Source organism: Eptatretus burgeri, chromosome 5, assembly GCF_056783735.1.
Source record: "Eptatretus burgeri isolate ZD-2024b chromosome 5, Ebu_testis_v1, whole genome shotgun sequence".
NCBI lineage: Eukaryota > Metazoa > Chordata > Myxini > Myxiniformes > Myxinidae > Eptatretus > Eptatretus burgeri.
The window spans coordinates 1,693,691-1,713,437 of record NC_140965.1 but is presented as its reverse complement, the minus strand read 5'-3'; the positions used below and the strand labels follow the sequence as shown (position 1 = coordinate 1,713,437).

General features: G+C 46.3%; 1 protein-coding gene across 5 annotated transcripts in view; it reads right to left on the bottom strand.

The window, feature by feature from the left end:
* LOC147025695 (xanthine dehydrogenase/oxidase-like) overlaps positions 1 to 19,747 on the bottom strand; it is a 400,539-nt gene that overhangs the window by 353,711 nt on the left and 27,081 nt on the right. For all 5 annotated transcript variants that reach the window (XR_015057977.1, XM_085880369.1, XM_085880370.1 and 2 more), the window contains exons 6-7: positions 8,592 to 8,718; positions 7,830 to 7,891 (exon numbers count right to left, since the gene is read on the bottom strand). Coding sequence is in view for 4 of the 5 variants with exons in the window: in XM_085880369.1 (XP_085736495.1) it covers positions 7,830 to 7,891; positions 8,592 to 8,718 (189 nt within the window). In the remaining variant the exon portion in view is untranslated. The remainder of the gene's footprint in view (positions 1 to 7,829; positions 7,892 to 8,591; positions 8,719 to 19,747) is intronic.

The following is a 19,747-nucleotide window of genomic DNA, read 5'->3' as shown; positions in this document are numbered from 1 at the left end:
CTCTTCCGAAATTAAAACATCAGCATTGTGTTGTTTAAAAATGAATAAGAACATGTTTTGTTTGTATTATTTGAGGTCTGAAAACACTGAATCTTTGTTGTTATTTTGACCAGTTGTCATTTTCTGAAAATAAATGCCAGAAGAGTCGAAATGACAATATTTTTATTCGGAATTTGGAAGAAATGTTGTCAGTCGTTTATAGAATAAAACAAAAATGTTCATTTTCCTCAAACACATACCGAAAAATAGTAAAACCAGAAAAACTGATAATTTTGCAGTGGTCTCTTAATTTTTTTCTCGAAATATAAACATAAATATATATATATATATATATATATATATATATATATACATATATATATATATATATATATATATATATAAATATATATATATATATGTATGTATGTATATGAATATGTATATGTGTCTCGTATATACACATGTATATGGTGTGTATGTGTTTGTTTCGATTTATCGGCCAAACCCTTTGACTCATCGACTAACGGTGCTCAAAATTGGCATGAAGCGTCCACTCCCCCAGGATGGTTATGTACTATGACTTTCCCCGCACCAACTGCACCCCACTGCCCACACCCATCTCCCCAACATTCAGCATCTGTGTATGTGAAAAACTAACTCCTCAACGTTTGACCTCGACCAGGCTCAGAACGGGTTATAAAAAACAAGGGAACACCACAACAATTATATATATATATATATATATACATATATATATATATATATATATATATATATATATATATATATATATATATATATATATATATATATATACATACATACCAAGTCGAAAACACCAGGGGGTTGAGTCAGCCTGCCATCCTTCTGAGGTCGGCGAAATGAGCACCAGTTGTACTGGGCCCGGTATATGCCCCGGTTAGAATAGCTGTACCATATCCCTGTGTGTCGTAAGAGGCGACCAGGGTTGCGTCAGGAAGGGCATCCGGCGTAAAAACCTATGCCAAATCATTATGCGGACAACAAAACGAATTTCCATACCGGATCGGTCGAGGCCCGGGTTACCAACGGCCGCCACCGGTACCGGTGGTCAGCAGGGTACCAGTGGAAATTGTGCTACTGCTGGGCGAAGGAGGAGAAGGAGACTGGGAATGCGAGTCCGGGGGCAGTGGGAGAGGGGGAAGGGTAGAAGTGTGCAGGTGAGAGTTGGAACTCTGAATGTTGGGACGATGACTGGCAAAGGGCGAGAGTTGGCTGATATGATGGAGAGAAGAAAGGTGGACATACTGTGTGTCCAAGAGACCAAGTGGATGGGGAGTAAGGCTCGGAGCATTGCAGGTGGTTTCAAACTGTTTTTTCCATGGTGTGGATGGGAGGAGAAATGGTATCGGGGTAATCCTGAAGGAAGATTATGTCAAGAGGGTTTTGGAGGTGAGGAGAGTGTCTGACCGAGTGATGAGTGTGAAGTTGGAAATTGAAGGGGTGATGATGAATGTCATCAGTGCATATGCCCCACATATGGGGTGTGAGATGGAGTATAAAGAAGATTTCTGGAGTGAGTTAGATGAAGTGGTGGAGAGTGTATCCAAGGATGAAAGAGTGGTGATTGGAGCAGATTTCAATGGGCATGTTGGGGAAGGGAATAAAGAGGATGAGGAGGTGATGGGTAGGTACGGTCTCAACAAGAGAAATGTGGAAGAGCAAATGGTGGTAGAGTTTGCTAAAAGAATGGAAATGGCAGTGGTAAATACGTATTTCAAGAAGAAGGAGGAACACAGGGTGACATACAAGAGTGGAGGAAAGTGCACACAGGTGGATTACATCTTAAGCAGGAGATGCAACCTGAAAGAGATTAGTGACTGTAAGGTGGTGACACGGGAGAGTGTACCTCGACAGCATCGATTGGTGCTCTGTAGGATGACTTTAGAGGTGAGGTTGAGGAAGAGAGTGAGGGCTGAACCAAGGACCAGATGGTGGAAGCTGAAGGATGAAGACTGTTGCATGAAATTTCGGGAGGAGGTGAGACAGGCGTTGGATGGTGGTTAGGGATGATTGGGCAACGACAGCAGAAGTGGTGAGGGAGATAGTGAGGAAGGTACTTGGTGTGACATCTGGACAGAGGAAGGAAGATAAGGAGACTTGGTGGTGGAATGAGGAAGTACAGGAAAGTATAAGGAAGAAGGGGTTCGCGAAAAGGAAGTGGGATAGTCAGAGAGATGAAGAAAGTAGGCAGGAGTACAAGGAGTGGTGGCGAAAGGCAAAAAGAGAGGTGGCAAAGGCCAAGGAAAAGGCATATGACGAGCTGTATGAGAAGTTGGATACAAAAGAAGGGGAAAAGGATTTATACCGATTGGCAAGACAGAGGGACTGAGCTGGGAAGGGTGTGCTGCAGGTTCGGGTGATAAAGGACGCAAATGGGAATGTGCTGACGAGCGAGGAAAGTGTGTTGAGAAGGTGGATGGAGTACTTTGAGGAGCTGATGAATGAAGAAAATGAGAGAGAGAGAAGGTTGGAAGAGGTGGAGATAGTGAATCTGGAAGTAGGGTGGATCAGTAAGGATGAAGTGAGGACTGCTATGAAGAAGATGAAAAGTGGAAAGGCGGTTGGCCCAGATGGTATACCAGTGGAGGCATGGAAGTGCTGAGGAGAGATGGCAGTGGGGTTGTTAACCAGATTGTTTAATAAAGTCTTGGAAAGTGAGAGGATGCCGGAGGAGTGGAGATTAAGTGTACTGGTTCCGATTTTCAAGTATGAGGGTGATGTGCAGAGCTGTGGAAATTACAGAGGGATAAAGTTGTTAAGCCACACCATGAAGGTGTGGGAAAGAGTGGTGGAAGCTAGGTTGAGAGGAGAGGTGACGATCTGTGAGCAGCAATATGGGTTTATGCCAGGAAAGAGCACCACTGATGCGATGTTTGCTTTGAGAATGTTGATGGAGAAGTATAGGGAAGGCCAGAAGGAGTTACATTCAGAAGGAGTGTTTGTGGATTCAGAGAAAGCTTACGATAGGGTGCCAAGAGCGGAGTTGTGGTATTGTATGAGGAAGTCGGGAGTGGCGGAGAAGTATGTGAGGATTGTGCAGGATATGTTTGAGGACAGTGTGACAGCGCTGAGGTGTGCGGTAGGAATGATGGACCGGTTTAAGGTAAAAGTGGGATTGCACCAAGGATTCCCTGAGCCCTTTCATGTTTGCAATGGTGATGGACAGGTTGACAGACGAGATCTAATCAGACTGGAGTCTCCATGGACTATGATATTCGTGGATGACATCATGATCTGTAGGGAGAGTAGGGAGCAGGCTGAGGCGAGCCTTGAGAGGCGGAGGTACGCACTGGAGAGAAGGGGAATGATAGTCAGTCAGAGTAAGACGGAGTACATGTGCGTAAATGAGAGGGAGGGTGGTGGTATGGTGCGGTTGCAAGGAGTTGAGGTGGGGAAGGTGGATGGGTTTAAATACTTGGGATCAACTGTCCAAAGTAACGGAGAGTGTGTGAGAGAAGTGAAAAAGAGAGTGCAGGTGGGATGGAGTGGGTGGAGAAGAGTTGCAGGAGTGATTTGTGACAGAAGGGTGGCTGCAAGAGTGAAGGGGAAAGTATATAAGACGGTCGTGAGACCAGCTCTGTTGTATGGTTTGGAGGCGGTGGCACTAACAAAAAGACAGGAAGCGGAGTTGGACGTGGCAGAGGTGAAGATGCTGTGATTCTTGTTGGGAGTGACGAGGATGGATAGGATAAGAAATGAGTATATTAGAGGGACAGCGCAGGTAGGACGGTTTGGAGACAAAGTGAGAGAGGCGAGATTGAGATGGTTTGGACATGTGCACAGGAGGGAAGCGGAGTATATCGGGAGAAGGATGTTGAAGATGGAGCCGCCAGGCAGGAGGAGAAGAGGAAGGCCAAAGAAGAGGTTCATGGATACGGGGAGGGCAGACATCGGGTGGTTGGAGTGTCAATGGAAGATGTGGAGGATAGAGCGAAATAGAGACGGTTGATCCGCTGTGGCGACCCCTAACAGGAGCTCACCGAAAGAAGAAGAAGAAGAGAAGATATGTATGTGTGTATATATATATATATACATATATATATATATATATATATATATATATATATATATATATATACATTCACACACACACGTATATGGTGTGTATGTGTTTGTTTCGATTCATCGGCCAATCCCTTTCACTAACGGTGCTCAAAATTGGCATGAAGCGTCCACTCCCCCAGGGTGGTTATGTACTATGACTTGCCCCGCACCAACTGTACCCCACTGCCCACACGCCTCTCCCTTACATTCAGCATCTGTGCATGTGAAAAACTAACTCCTTAACGTTTGACCCAGACCAGGCTCAGAACGGGTAATAAAAACAAGGGAACACGACACCAATTAATAGTTCAACGACGTCTGAACATGGAAAATGCATTGATTTGATTGGTCGTTTGCTTTAGATTGATTGATTGATGTTACCTATGCCACTGAAGGTAGACGGGGGTTGTGTTTTGGGGTTGTGTTTTCACCCCTGTCTATCTGTTTGTCGACTTGTCTCTGTTTGTGAGCAGGATATCTGAAAAAGTTGTGGATAGATTTTTTTAACTGAAATGTGGTGGACAGGTTGGGTGTGTGAGAAAGAAGAATTTATTCGATTTTGGTGAAGATCCGGATATGGACACAAGAATCTTTAAAGAGATTCTTCACAATTGAGAGACAGGTCCAAAAACGGAAAATAGCACAATATCTCAAAGAGTTTTGGATGGATTCGGATAAAAATTCATGGACGAGCTGGGTATGTGACAAGAACAAGCCAATTCAATCTTGTTTCAGGTCTGGATGAAGATCCGGCCTCTCAGTGCGAGACAAAACATAAACTGTTCATCCTGGCATCGGTGTGCGCTCCACTGAGTGCTGTTCTCAGGGTCAAGTATGGGAGCATGTGCCAGAACAGCGCGTCGCTGCGTCCACTTTCCGCCGGTACTCCAGGGGCCTCCGTCTGGTCATCCCCCAGGCAGATGCCAGGCCCATCCCCATCTCCTTGAGATGATGGTCAACCTGCTGCAACCATGAGGCACGTGGTCGGCCCACTGGCCTCCTCCACTCATGAGACTCCCTCGCTGAGAGAATCTGGTGAGCAGGATCAGCGTCAGGAAAACGAGCCACATGTCCATACAGCCGCAACTGACGCTCACAGACTATGCAGGTAACAAATCTCATCTCTCTCAGTCTCTCTCTCAGCAACCGCTCGTTGGACACAAAATCCGACCAGCGATAGCCAAGGATTCTCCGAAGAGACCTGGTACCAAAGGAATTAAGTCTCCGTCTCAGATCCTTGGTCAGAGTCCAAGTCTCGCATCCATAGAGCAAGACTGGAAGTACCAAGGACCTGAAGACTCGGACTTTCGTCCTCCCGCACAAGTACCGGCAGTGTCACACCCCATGATCCAGTGAATCCATGACTCCCCAAGCCCGACCCAGACGTCGATTGACCTCTGACTCATAGCCAGCAGAGACATGAATATCACTGCCAAGGTAAGTGAATCTCTCCACGACCTCAACATCCTCACCACAAACAGACACAGACAGGACAGCAGCATCCAAGATGTCACGGAAAGCCTGGATCTTAGTTTTGACCCAATAAACCCGTAATCCCAGCGGCTCCGACTCCTCTTTCAGCACCTCGAGGGCCCCCAAGAGGATGTCTAAATTCTCCGCAAAAATGACTGCCTCATCTGCAAAATCAAGGTCCGATCTTGACATTCCCAAACGATGCACCGCAGCTTGATCTCTCCGATATCCTCCCTAAAATCCAGTCCATACAAGTGCTGAAAAGTGTGGGGGCCAGTACACACCCCTGACGAACTCCAGTAACAACTGGAAATAAGTCAGAGATGGTACCACCACACTTCACAGCACTCTCAGTTCCAGAGTAGAGTTCAGACATCAGATCGATCAGTTTTCGTGGCACCCCACGAAGACCAAGAATCCTCCAGAGGACATCCCGATTCACAGAATCGAACGCTTTACAGAGATCAACATAGGCTGCAAGCAGCCCCTGCCGAAACTCTCATCTGCGTTCGGTGAGGACACGAAGGGCAAGGATACGGTCAATCGTTGACCTCTTTGGTGTAAAGCCTGACTGCTCTGGACGCTGGTGCTCAAGCAGATGGTGGCGAACCCTATCAAGAATTATCCGAGCAATGACCTTGCCCGGCACTGAGAGCAGCGTCACCCCTCGGTAGTTGTTGCAGTCTTGGTGATCACCCTTCCCTTTCCAGAGAGGGACAACAAGGCCCCTCTTCCAGTCTGTAGGGATGATGCCTGTGTTCCAGGCAGAGCACAAAACTGCATGCAACGACACGAGTGCAGCATTTCCACCAGCCTTGAGAAGTTCGGTATGGATGCCACAGATCCCTGGAGCTTTGCCCCGTTTCAACTGGTTCACCGCAGCCCATGTTTCCACAAGCGAAGGTGGACCACAGTTGATTCGAGGGTCAGCAACAGGGATTGTAACACCCTTGACGTCCAACTCGACAGCTGGGGGATCAGGCTGGTACAACCGCTCAAAGTAACTGGCCCAGCAGGCCTTCACGTCAGACTCCTCTGTCAAGAGCCTACCACTCTCTGCTCGAACTGCAGTGCTCTGAGCGATGGGCTTGGATGAACGCAATGCGCGAATTCCCCTGTAAGCGGGACGAGAATCACTTGTTCACAAGTGATGCTCTACCCCTTCACAGATTCCTCGCACATAGGCCTCCTTGTCCACCCTCAGTGCACGTACAGTTTTACGCCTCAGCTCCCTGAACAGCTCAGCTCTGCCATTCAGCCTGGCCCTGTGACTCTGGTCAATGGTATCCAGTGTCCCTTGAGAGACAAAATTCTTCTTTGCCCTGCGGTGAGCTCCAAGACATCCACCGGCAAAGGCACTCCACAACTCTTCAGGACCCCCCAAAGCACCCAGACCCCCCAAGTATCCACTCAGCCTGTTCGCAAACTCCTCAGCTACTCTCTCATCCCTGAGCTTGCTAACATCCAGCCTCGGCTGGGATGGTACCATTCTCCATGATTTAAGGTGCAGCTTTAGAGTTGCTACAACAAGCCTGTGGTCAGTATTGAGGAACTGAGCATTCCGGTAGACCCTGCAGTTCTGGATCATCCTCCAACGACTGTCAATGAGGACATGGTCAATCTCCTTTGCCACACCGCCAGCGTTGGAATACCAAGTCCAGCGATGAGCTTGTGGGCGCTGAAACCATGAACCAGCCACCCTAATTCCATGACTTCTTGCAAAGTCAAGGAACTTAGTGCTCTTCTGGTTCATAGTTCCTGACCCATGGGGACCAACACATGTCTCATAACCATCCCTATCAGTTCCAGTCGATGCATTGAAATCCCCCAAGACAAGAAGTGTATCTCGTCTGGGGCACTGATCAACCACAGACTCGAGCATGGCGTAGAATGCATCCTTCACGGTGAGATCACTCGCCTCAGTCGGAGCATAAACAGAGACCAGGGAAATGACACCTCAGGAGTGACGAATCCTTAATCTCATAATACGTTTTACTATTCTCGTTTTACATGCAATTAATTATAATTACAAATCTTAAGGTGAAAACCATGATTATATGTTAAACATGCTGTAAGAAAGTTACACATTAATCCCACAGCATAAAAAGTACAGCATTACAAAGCTCAGCTAATAGTCAGCAAACCTTTCAGCTGTCAAATCTGAGTTTGATCCAAAAAGAAAAACTACCGTTCTGGTACAACAAGGGAAGGGGAAATACATGTTTGAATGTGATGTCTGGATGTCCCACTGAAGAAAATAAACATCAAACAACAAAAGATAAACTCACCTTCACAAAGGTCTGGTAACCCTCGATGATTCCTCTGTATCCAGTGCACCTGCAGAGGTTACCTAGGGAAGAGTAAGAGAGACCCAAATTTTATTACACAAGTAGCTACACGAACACAACTCATGGAATAGTTGTACAAGAAACATCAGTTTTAAGGAAGTTTGATGCCAACAGTAATACTGAGGGAAATAGATGGACAAAGGATATAGATTGTTTCGTGAAGTATGGAGCTTCATGGACGGCCAATGGATAGGTAGCGAGAGATTTGCAAGAGAGCCCGGAGATTAGTGAGGACATAAATGTTAATAGATACGAATAGGAAAATAAATTATGTGGCCGAGAGGGTTTGCGGAGTCACAGATTTCTACAATCTCTCGTCTGATCTTTCTCTTCCAACCTCTTCTGCTTCTCACCACCACCAGGGTGAATGTATTCTTCCATAAATTCACACCCTGTTACCCTTCTTGGCTCGAAGCTATCGATTCATTCTGCTCTTTTGCTCCACTCGTCAGACCTACAGAATGTCCACTGATACGATACGGTCCTTTCATCCTCAATCCTCCAGTCTTTCCACACGGGCCTCCATGTATTGCATCTTTCGAGAGGAAAGCATATGACGGTGCAAACACAGTAAGGGAGCATGGTGAACGATTAAAAAACAATTGGTGCAATGGAAACCCATTTTGTAATCCTTCATAAAGATTTTGTACTGAATTTAATAATCATTAAAACAGTCATAATCATTATTAAATAAATATTTGCCTTGAAATGCCTCGGAAAGCTCCTGCTGGTTTGGTTCTGGGTTGCTCCTCAGCAGGGAATACATGGACATCACAAATCCCGGAGTGCAGAATCCACACTGTGAGCCATTAAACTTTACGATTCGCTCCTAACGTGATGAAACACACACAACATAGAATGGGGTTTAATAGCACACAGGTCAACTTACGTCGAAATACTTTAAACAAAGAGAAAATAACTGAATCATTCTTGCCATCTGGAATGTTCAATGCTGCTAACATATTGTTGCGTGCCGGGGGGTCGGTGGCAAGAACGACCGCTAGGTGGGGGAGGTTACCCCGTCTCCCACCAGAGTCTCCAGATTGTAGGCCGTCGCTCCGGTTAATTCCGTGAGCTGGCGGGTCTCTGAACCGACCGTGGATACCAATATCTCAACCGCGTAGCGTAGGGTCTGTTTGGCTAAAACCAATTTACCTAAGTAGCTTCGCGATTTAAACTACTGGGGAAGCCACGCCCTCGGAACGCCTGGTCGAACCAGATTTACTCTACCGGCAGCGGTAGATTCACACTACCGACTACCGCTTTGCCACCAACCTTTCCTGGTTGTTGCAGTCGAGCGGGGCCTGACCAGGATGTCTCGGCTATGATAGACAGATTACCGGGGATGAAACCCCGCTTATACTCAGACCCGGACCATGCTAGACCAATGTAAGAAGGGACAGAAACACACTGGGAACATTTATAATAAATTTATTAACAGTAAAATAAAGACAAAGGCAACACTTGGTGCGAATATGCAAGCAGGGAAATATTTACAATAAGCAAAAACACTTACTTAGTTCTACTTAAAGATGGGCCCACACGCAGCCACACACAAAAACAAAAGAAACCCCAGAGTCTTTATTTGACCCTCACAGCCGTGAAGAGAGTCAAGCTAGGGGTCAGAGTTCGGTGGGTACCTGGTCGTCGGAGGGAAAGTGTGCTCTGTAGTGCGGCACCTGCCAAAGGTCGTCGGTTTTGTCCCAGTCACACGTGTGGGACTCGTGGCAGAATTCGCGTGGCGAATAGTCAGTGTCTATAGAACTCCTCTCCCCGTAACAGCCACCGTGAACAACGAACCAGACTGCTCACAGCCACCGTGAAAACTCCTTACTCAGAGAGTCTTGGAGATATATCTCCTCCCACCATGGGGAGGGGCTCTTGACGAAAAACGCCTCGCCCCTCATTGGACAGGGTCCTACGGCCCACCTTTCCCTGGGCGGGGCCTTGGCCCCTGCCGGGAAACCCCAACCGCTCTTTCCACGTGGGGTCAAACTTGATGAGTAACAGTAAAACGCTGCAACGGCCCTCCCGGGAAACCCCAGCCAGTCCTCCACGCGGGCCCACACTCGACGAGTAACAGTATCAACGTTGCAAAGGTACGTTGATGGTGCAGCCGGTTGGCGGTGGATCGTGACGGCCCGAGGGGTCATGCAGATGGCTTGTTGGTTGTTCGATGTAAAGATTTAATAACCTAACTAAAAGAAGTCGCAACGCACGTTTTTGATTCTCCCACTAGACAAAAGGAAAGTGATCCGACTACACATGTAGTTAACGGGATAACTGACATTTGGGAACTGTATGTTGAATGCAAATGGTTTCTAGATACGTAACAATATTTTTGATACATATGCATCGTTATACCCAGGGTGCGATTTGACGGGGGTGGATGGGGAGTCAGTGGGGGGGGGGGAATGGGTGTTTGGTGGACGTGGGGGTGTGTGGAGGTGGGTGGTGGGTCAGTGGTGGGTTGGTGGGGGTGGGTATGTGGGGGGGGGATGGATGTGGGGGAGGCTCTGATTTTTGGGGTTTTTTAATCCCGGGTACTGCACCTGAAATTGCCGTCCAGGAAGGTCCAAGGGTGGATCCAGAATTATTTTTATGGGGGATTCACTTTAGGTTAGCATGTTCTCATATTGTGAAATATACCACCAAGCCTTAGTCAAGGCAATGTAATCATAGAGGAAAAAATTGCTCCGCAAAGCGGGCATAACCCCTCAGCCCATGCATTGTAAAAGGAAGCAGTGATATCACGATGATGCAGTCAGTTAGAGCACGTTGGACGTCATATCGAAAATCAATCAGACTTCAAGATGGCTACCGTGGCGGCTCGTGAAAATCGCAGCGCGGCCATTTTTGAAAGGAACCTTCCTCTATTCAACTCCAACACACACACACTGCAAAAATGCATTTAATTGGACAAGCCAAGCCATTCTCAAAATTGACGAAAACCAATTTCAAGACGAATGCCGTGGCGGCCACACTGAAAATCGCAGCGCGCCCATTTTCGAAAGGAACCTTCCTCTACTCAACCCCAACACCCCCTGCAAAAATGGATTTACTCGGACAAGGCGTTCTCCTCGAAATCGACGGAAACAAATTTCAAGATGGCTGAATTGGGGTATTGTGTTTATCTATAAATGCGCATAAGAAATCGAGAAATTATTGGAATACATTGTTATCACCATCCGGAAGTAGTGCGTGCCCGTACGGAATGTTCACATGCATTCCACGAATTATCGCTTGCATTGAAGTATAGTAACAACTGCTGTGATACTTTCACAAAGAGTTAATTAAAATCCAACTTAAAATCAAGTTTACCTCCCTGTCTTTGCTTGACATGACATTCGCTGCCATTGACCATTGCCACTCCTAAGCCACGGTAACTAAGGCACCGATCGATCCCCATCGTAACCGGCATGGCATGTGACGTCATCGTCGGCCGGCCGCGCCTCGGCCGACGCGAAGTTAAGTCCTCACTGTCCGGAAGTTCGCATATCGCAGTTACGATTATTCGCAATTTAGTTTTAATGGCCAATTATTCAATTAGCGCCAACGTATTTTGCCTTTTCGCAATGTCATCGCAAGGAAAAACACAAAAAGAGAAGAGAAAAAAATAAAATAAACGTACGTGCAAAAAAAAAAATATTTATATTCACTTTCAAACAACCACACAGTCTGTTCCTTCGCTCTCATAAATGACGACTGAATTGGGGCATTGTGTTTATCTATAAATAAATATGAGCTTGAAATATACGAAGAAGGGGAAATTATTAGAATACATGAAGTCATCACGATCCGGAAGTCCGTACGATGTAACCTGTAATGAGGAACGTGGCTGAGGTTCTCTTCCCCATCGGCCACGCCTACGCAGCAATGTGTCTTGTCATTGGTTGGTAAATAAATGGCCGCCGCAACGTGTCTTGTCATTGGTTGGTAAATAAATGGCCAAAGCAACGTGTCTTGTCATTGGTTGGTAAATAAATGGCCATAACTTGGGAAGCACTTGTCCGATTAATATCAAACCTTGAAAAGGCACATACTCAGGTCCCCAGCAATATACCTGGCAAGTTTCAATTAGATCGGACCAGTGGTTGTCGATAAACAGCAGTCACAGACACACACATGCACGCACACACGCACGCACGCACTCACACTGCTGGAATTATAGATAGATGGAGAGAAGAAACGCTGTAACAGTTGGATTTTTTTTAGGCAAGGTATGAAGGAGAGGTCGAATTGAGAGGTCTGTTTAAATAGCAGAAGAGTAGTGCATTATGATACAGTAAAGAGTACCACTCATGTGAAAGAGGAAGATGAAGCATTATAAGAGATCGTTTTTGTCATTATTATAAATGTTTGAGAGAGTTTTCAGCAGATTAGGTCATGGACGTGTTGTGTGACCAGCTATGTTGTATGGTTTGGAGGCGGTGGCGCTGACAAAAAGACAGGAAGCGGAGCTGGAGGTGGCAGAGTTAAAGATGCTGCGATTCTCGTTGGGAGTGACGAGTCTGGACAGGATAAGAAATGAGTATATTAGAGGGACAGCGCAGGTAGGACGATTTGGAGACAAAGTGAGAGAGGCGAGTTTGAGATGGTTTGGACATGCGCACAGGAGGGAAGCGGAGTATATCGGGAGAAGGATGCTGAGGATGGACCCGCCAGGTAGGAGAAGAGGAAGGCCAAAGAAGAGGTTCATGGATGCGGTGAGGGCGGACATGCGGGTGGTTGGAGTGTCAATGGAAGATGTGGAGGATAGAGTGAAATGGAGACGGATGATCCGCTGTGGCAACCCCTAACAGGAGCAGCCGAAAGGAGAAGAAGAAGAAAGTCATGGAAGTGTTGTGGAAAAAAATCGTGGAAGAAGAAGAGGAGGAAGAAGTAAAAGAGGAGATGAAGAAGAAGAATCGAGAATCATGAGTGTGCAAGGAGAAAGGTAGGGGGTTTTTTTGATTTAAGATAAGAAATATAGTGATTAGTTGGGAGGGATGGGGGACAATAGGAAAGTGGGGAAGATAGAAATTGAAGGTAATGGGGAGAAAAAAACAAACAAACACGACCGTACACCGAGGGGAACCGGTAGGCCTCAAGCCTCAAGGGAAAGCCTAAAGCACCCGGTAAGACAAGGTCGACAAAATCTCACAAAATAGCACAATTTTTGAAACAAAACCGAACTAGGAACACCCATTAACATGTCGGTGAGCAAATAAACAGTTAAAACGGGACAGATAACGACCAGAAACTTAACTCTGAGATCGTCAGCAAAGAGCCCCGAAGGAGACCTGTCGACGCTCCAAACCCAGAACCGGAAGTAATTAACCTAAGTTGTGCGCCCCGTGAATGTACCACCTCAGGAAGGGAGGCCATGGCCCCTTCCCCCTAATTCCTCTTTTTCACCCCACCTGTTGGTGAATAACCGTCAGTGCCCCACGGGGCTATTTCTGGACTGACCCGAGAAAACAGTTAAGAAATGGACGCACACCAAGTCTACTCGCCTTCAACCTCATTTGCATAAATTCAAAATGGCCACCTCAACCACTCAGCATCGCCTCTCGACTAATTTGGCCATATCTTCGGTTCTAGATCAGATATCTTCATGATCCTCGACTCTACATGTATGTATTTGATGATGGGATATCCAATGGAAGAGTGACCTTGGGACTGCAAGGTCAAGGTCACACCACAGAGCAAAGGTCTGAACACCCTGGGGATACCAGGGTGTTCACAAATAAGTCATGTCAGGATGTTTGCACAATGATTTGCATGTTTTAGTATATTTTGGATGGCTTAGTCAGTCAACTAACTTTTCTGAACTTTTTTTGTACTTTCAGGTAAGAAACATGAGATAGAACAACAGAAGGTGAAATTATTTCAGTGCATGTGAGTGCACCCATGGACACTAGGAATTGGGAGCTTTGCTTCCGTTGCCAATCCACAAACTTCCAAAACAATTAGCCAACACTGAGAAACCTCATTTGGCAATATTCAGAAATTGAAATACCTCCATGAGTTACCCATATATGTCGTAGTAGATGATCTTGGTTGTGGCGATATTGGTGACATTGTCAATTTTCTGAAGTCTAACAATGTGGTCTGGCACAAAGGATGTAAAAACAAGGTGGAATCGCAAAAGGTGAAACAAGCTCAACTTAAGAAGAATCATGTACCTGTGAACACGAGCCATGTCAAGAAATGCAGAGTCAGTAATCCAGGTATGTCTCAGGGTGGTGGTGTGTGTCACCGATGTACAGAATAATAACTGCCAGGAGGAGACCCATTCTGCTTGCTATGCGATAATACTGGTGGGAAGAGCTGAAGGAAGGTTGCCAGTTGCCACATTTGGCCTTGATGCCAAGGTAAGAAGGTCTTCTGCCATCATTGGAGACAAGGCTTTGATTGGGAAGCTCTCCGCTGGTGACATTATAGCCGTAGATGCTGTGTATCATCTTAAGTGCCTTGCAAAGCTTTACTGACAGGCTGCAAGCATTGAATCTCCTGAGGCTGATGATAACCACCAAAATAGATTCCTGAAGGCACAAGCATTTGCTGACTTGGTCGACGATATTGAATCCCAACGAGGCATTAGGGCAGTTCAAGATGACAGAGCTTGTTAACTTGTATTCATCTCACCTTCTCTCCCTGGGCGTGGATGGCTATGTTCACACCAATCGACTCCATCAGAAAGTGACAGCTGCAGTTCCAGATCTTATCAAAGGCACGTGTCCATCAAACCGCACTGATTTAGCATTTGACATTGATGTCAGCCAGGCTCTTCAGAAGATGTCAGATGATTGTGACACTGAGGCAATGACTTTGGTCAAAGCAGCTGTGATACTGCGACAGCATATGCAAGACATTAAGCTAAATTTCACAGGATCCTTTTCGCCCGAGAATGAAGTAAAGTCAGTGAAGATGATCGTGAAGATGGAGCTTCATCCAGGCAAGGAATTGATAACACTTGACTCCCTTGCTGTCAACACTCCACCAGTGAGACCCTATCCTCAATCTCTGTGCTCCCACAAAGAAGCTGACACTCATATGTTTGTATATGTTGCAGATCGAACCTTCAATGGCTTTATGCATGTTGTCATGTGCACAACTGATCGTGAAGTTGTTGTTATTGATGTGTCTATCATGCCGCATCTCATGGACTTTCATGAGCTCTGCATTGCTTTTGAAATCTGCGGTTGCAAAAAAGAGTGCAAGGTCCCCTGCAAGTGCCGTGTGGCTGGTGTTAACTGTACCACTGCACTCTGCACCTGTCATGGTCTTTGCTCTGGGAAAGCTCATTTCTGACATTGTTCATAGCTGTCGAGATCATGTATGATTTCTGCTATGTAATCAGTATTAATGACTATTTTAATATGAACAAAGAAACGTGATCAGAATTTTTTATGTCTCTGCTGACAAAGTCATCGGAAGCATTATGTTATTCGGTTGTCCGTCTGTACATATGCTAATATGTGCAGTACATACGTAGTCCATGTTAATTTTCTCTGATTTATCTGCAACGGCTTAATTAAGGTGTGACAACTCACAACGAATCTTTCAATGATAATTATGATGTCATAGGTCACGTGGTGTGGCAGCTATGTTCGAAAAAAGGAAAAACGTTGCACCTCTATCTCTGAAACCGCTTCATTGCAAAAATTCAAACTTGGCACGTGTCAAGTACTCCCCGTGGAAAACAAGTGCGATTTTTTTTCATACATGAGGTGGCTTTATTATTACGTCATAATTGCATCTGTTGAATGCTTTATCCGAACAGTATGAAAACTTTTGAGGGTCATCTCGGGCTAAATTGTTTCGGGGGAAATAATTGATGATGTCATTGGTGACGTGGTTCAGCAGCCATATTTTTTTTAACATAAAAATCTTCAAAAATCTTCTCCAAAACACTCGAACAGATTGAGGTGAAACTTTACAGGTATGATTGCATACCCATGAGGAACAAAACGTTATCGACATCATCGGACACATGGTTTGGCAGCTATGATCTTTTTGAAGAATAATCCTTCAGAAATCTTCTCCAAAAATGCTTGACAGATCGAGGGGAAACTACACCCACATGTTCCCCAAGCCTTGGGGATACCAGGGTGTTCACAAATAATTAATAGGCTACATTGTCTGGCCATCAGGTCTACCCTATTGCTGACATGAGGCGGTGCTGAGTCAACCCCCTGTCCCATTCCCACAAGGGGATGGGGTGGGGGACTCCTCCATCCATTGGGACCATACTCTGTACAGAGCGTTGGTGCTGCCGAAGCAGTCTCCTTGGCTTTTGGGCACAATCCTGGACAGGTCGCCACTCTGACGCAGGATACTTGAATGACTCGGTCATCCCAGCAAGCTGGTACTCATTTTGCCGACCTCGGAAGGATGGCAGGCTGAGTCAACCCCCTGGTGAATTAATTCAGCGGGCAACGAGGCTTGAACTCAGGACCCTCGGATCCCAAGCCGCCACCCTAACCACTGAGCCAACACCAGGCATGGACTCCTCCCCTCTCCCTCAATACACTAGCACCAAGTCCAGGCCTGGCCAAAACCACTACTTGGGTCTCCAGGCTGCGTAAGCACTCCAGAACCTGGAGGATCGGTGCTTGGGGATCAATTCCCCAAGTCGACTTCCACTGAGTTCGGAGACGCTGAAGCTGCCTCGAGATGCACGCTATGATGGTTCCTGGCGAAATTCACCAGCTCTTCACAGGATATGCACCCAACATTAGGATGTAGTCCGTGGCCCGGCAGGTCATCATTGAATGGTGTTTTGTTAGACATGAGAGCCATTTTATTCAGTTTCACCAAAAATGCAGTTACAACATTATGTCTCTCAACCCGCAATTCCATCTTTCAGATCATCTGGCATCCCCGTAAAGCAAGGAACTGAACCACCAAAGGGAGTGCAGGTTGGACATGTTATCAAATTAGAGTGGGGGAATCCATCAGCAGTGTCTGACTCTGCCATGGCCCTCCACCCCCCTGTAGACCATGTGGAGGTACTCACTATTACCTTCAGAAAATGATTTTCGTTGTGCAGATCACCAATCTGGATGAAATTTGGCATACTTAAAGAATTTTAGACGCTGAGTCCAAATCCACTTGTTTCCACGTCGAGGATGTGACACAATTGGTCATTTTTGGCAATTAAAGATACACCGATCATGAAAGCACGATTTTGACACAGAAATGAAGAATCAAGGAGAGACTGATATGTACATCAAAGAAAACTCTTGTGAGGTCTTAAAATGATACAATATGTTATACAGAATTATATATTATCAAAGAAAACCTTATTCACTGTTATTAAAGATGTTTATAATTAAAGGTCGTAAACCGAAGCAGTTACATATTTTTACCGGCCGAAAACGTCTGGACCGACCAGACAGGCCTTCGAATTGACCAAGGCAACTTTTTGCTTAAAATGCAGCCACACTGGCTATTAAAGGTAGTTACATTGACTAATAAAGGCAGTTACATTGGCTATTACGGATTAAATCAAAGACAAAGAGACTGCGTGACTCAGACTGATGAAAAGTAGAACCACCACAAGAAGATTACTGTCTTAGAACTCCAGTATTTCTTGCTCTGAAGCGGTTGCTGAACTAGGCTCTTGACTGCTGCTATTACAAAACTCAAGTCCACTATTACATGCTAACCAACCTGAATACTACTGTGTAGTAGATCACCACAGCAAAAGCAGTGTGACACCTGCATTCACAGTTCGTCGTCGGAATCATCATCAGTTCCGTTTTCATCACTCATAAGTTCTATTTCTGCACGGCTCTGTTCATCATTGGCGCAGTTTTGACACCCACAGCACTCTGTGCAGGACAGTCCTTTTGACCGGCAAGAACACTGGTTGGTCTCGCATTTCATCTTCTTCCAATTACATTTCGTCGCCTCTAACAGTTCCTTCAGCGCTGGTGGTTTGCTCAGCCAGTGAACAATCCGTGCTCCGTTGCGTTCAATCCATTCATGAAATGTAGGAGAAGGGGCTTCTATAAACCTCTCAGTCGTGCGGTGGTGGATCGCAGTCTGATAGTTTACTCTTTTGCAATGCAGCATCAGAGCGTCGCTTGTAGGCGGCAACTTCTGTTCTCCCAACGACTGGCTGCAGAACAGCTTGTAGCGAGCCTCATCCACACTCTTCATGCTCGGCTGATTGTATATGGTGAAGACGAATTCTTCCAGGTCGTGAATGCTATTCTGATCTGGCGTGAATTCTCAACCAATGCTCCCGAAACAGGTGATGAGATGGGGACTCTTCATCATCAAGTCAAATGGCCTTGTTTTGCCCTTACCGTGGAATGCACTGGTGGTATCACTTCCCGTAAAATTGTGCAAACCTATCAACGCATGGCAGACAGAACTTTCCAAGGCATTACTCAGCTTCCTAATGTCAACGACGATAATGTCCTTGGGACTTCCTGTGATCAGATGGAAATTTCGTGCTCGAATCGACTTTGAGTGAGCCAACGCCAACACAAACACATCAGTGTCGAAACTCTCTATGCGCACCGACTCTTCATTCTGTCCCGCGTGAGCGGCATGTAGCAGGAGCTTCGTGTCAGCTTCCTCATGGTCACATTCAAGTTCAGGTACTGACGACACGACACAGTCATGCCACCATTTGACGCCTCGATTTTCTCACATTTGCCGGCATGACTGACGTACAACAGCATGTCGCCCAGTTTTGATGGAGAGATGTTTCTAGTCCACGATTCGACGATGAACTCTATCAACGCATCCTTGTTGGCTCGGCTCAGGAGATAATTGGCCCACTGTTTTGGAAGGGCTTGATCACGTCGGTAGATGGTTCGCACCTGAACATCGCCCATCCTGCTCGCTCGTCTGGCATGCTCCAGGCACTTGATGCTGATACTTGGGTAAGTATCAAACACCATGTCCAGACTTGAAGATTGGTTATGTCGTGCTTTGGCCACTACGATGTTCAGCACCATCTCTTCCAGTTTGCCGAAAGTGTGAGGCAGTGAACCAGCCTTTATCGCCTGAATAACGGCCATTCCATCCACAATTGTTACACCTTGGATAGGCCGACTGTCCATACGGCAATCGGGCCACAGTTTCAGTATATGGTTGCGGAGTTTGGCTTTGTCCGTCTGAGCAATCGAACCATCACCAGATGCCAGTGGGAAAGATATGTTTGCCAGTGGGTACGTGAGCAGATCGTGGAGTGTTACATTGCTTTTCTCTCCAATCAACAGCAGTTGTGTGAAAAGACGACGTTCATTCGCAATTTCAACCTTTGGCGTCTGCTGGTGGGGAGTCGCCGACTTGCCTCGCGCCTTCGAGAAAGTTGCCAATTTGGCCTTCAAAATCGGACTGAAGAATGGGACCTCACCCGAGAGAAGCCGATCACGCATGAATTGCACGACAGCATTCTCTCCCTTGACATACGCGTTCATCAAGTCTGCGGAAGTGGCTGGCGGTGCGATGACACCTGAACTAATATTGACGAGTTCAAGGTGAGCGCTGGAGAAAGGGTTAATCATTTGAAGTGCTGTGTCCATCACTTGTACCACCACTGCTTCACTCTTCTTCGAGCTCGACACATCCAAATCCTTTCTCGTTCGGGGCTCATCGTGGATACCCGCCATGGACTCACAATTCCTTGCGATTTCCGCACGTGCTGGTTGGGACAGGATCCACTTCTTCACAGCTGTGCTTTTCTGAGTGTAACCAATGATACCTCCACTGGTCTTGCTGTCCCTATTTAAAGTCTGCTCTCTGATCTGATCACACGCAACACGACTAAATCCATAACGAGTATGCCGTTGGGCAGTCCATTTGCCGTCCATGAACACTTGATAGGTATCTGGGTGGGAGTGCTCTCGCCC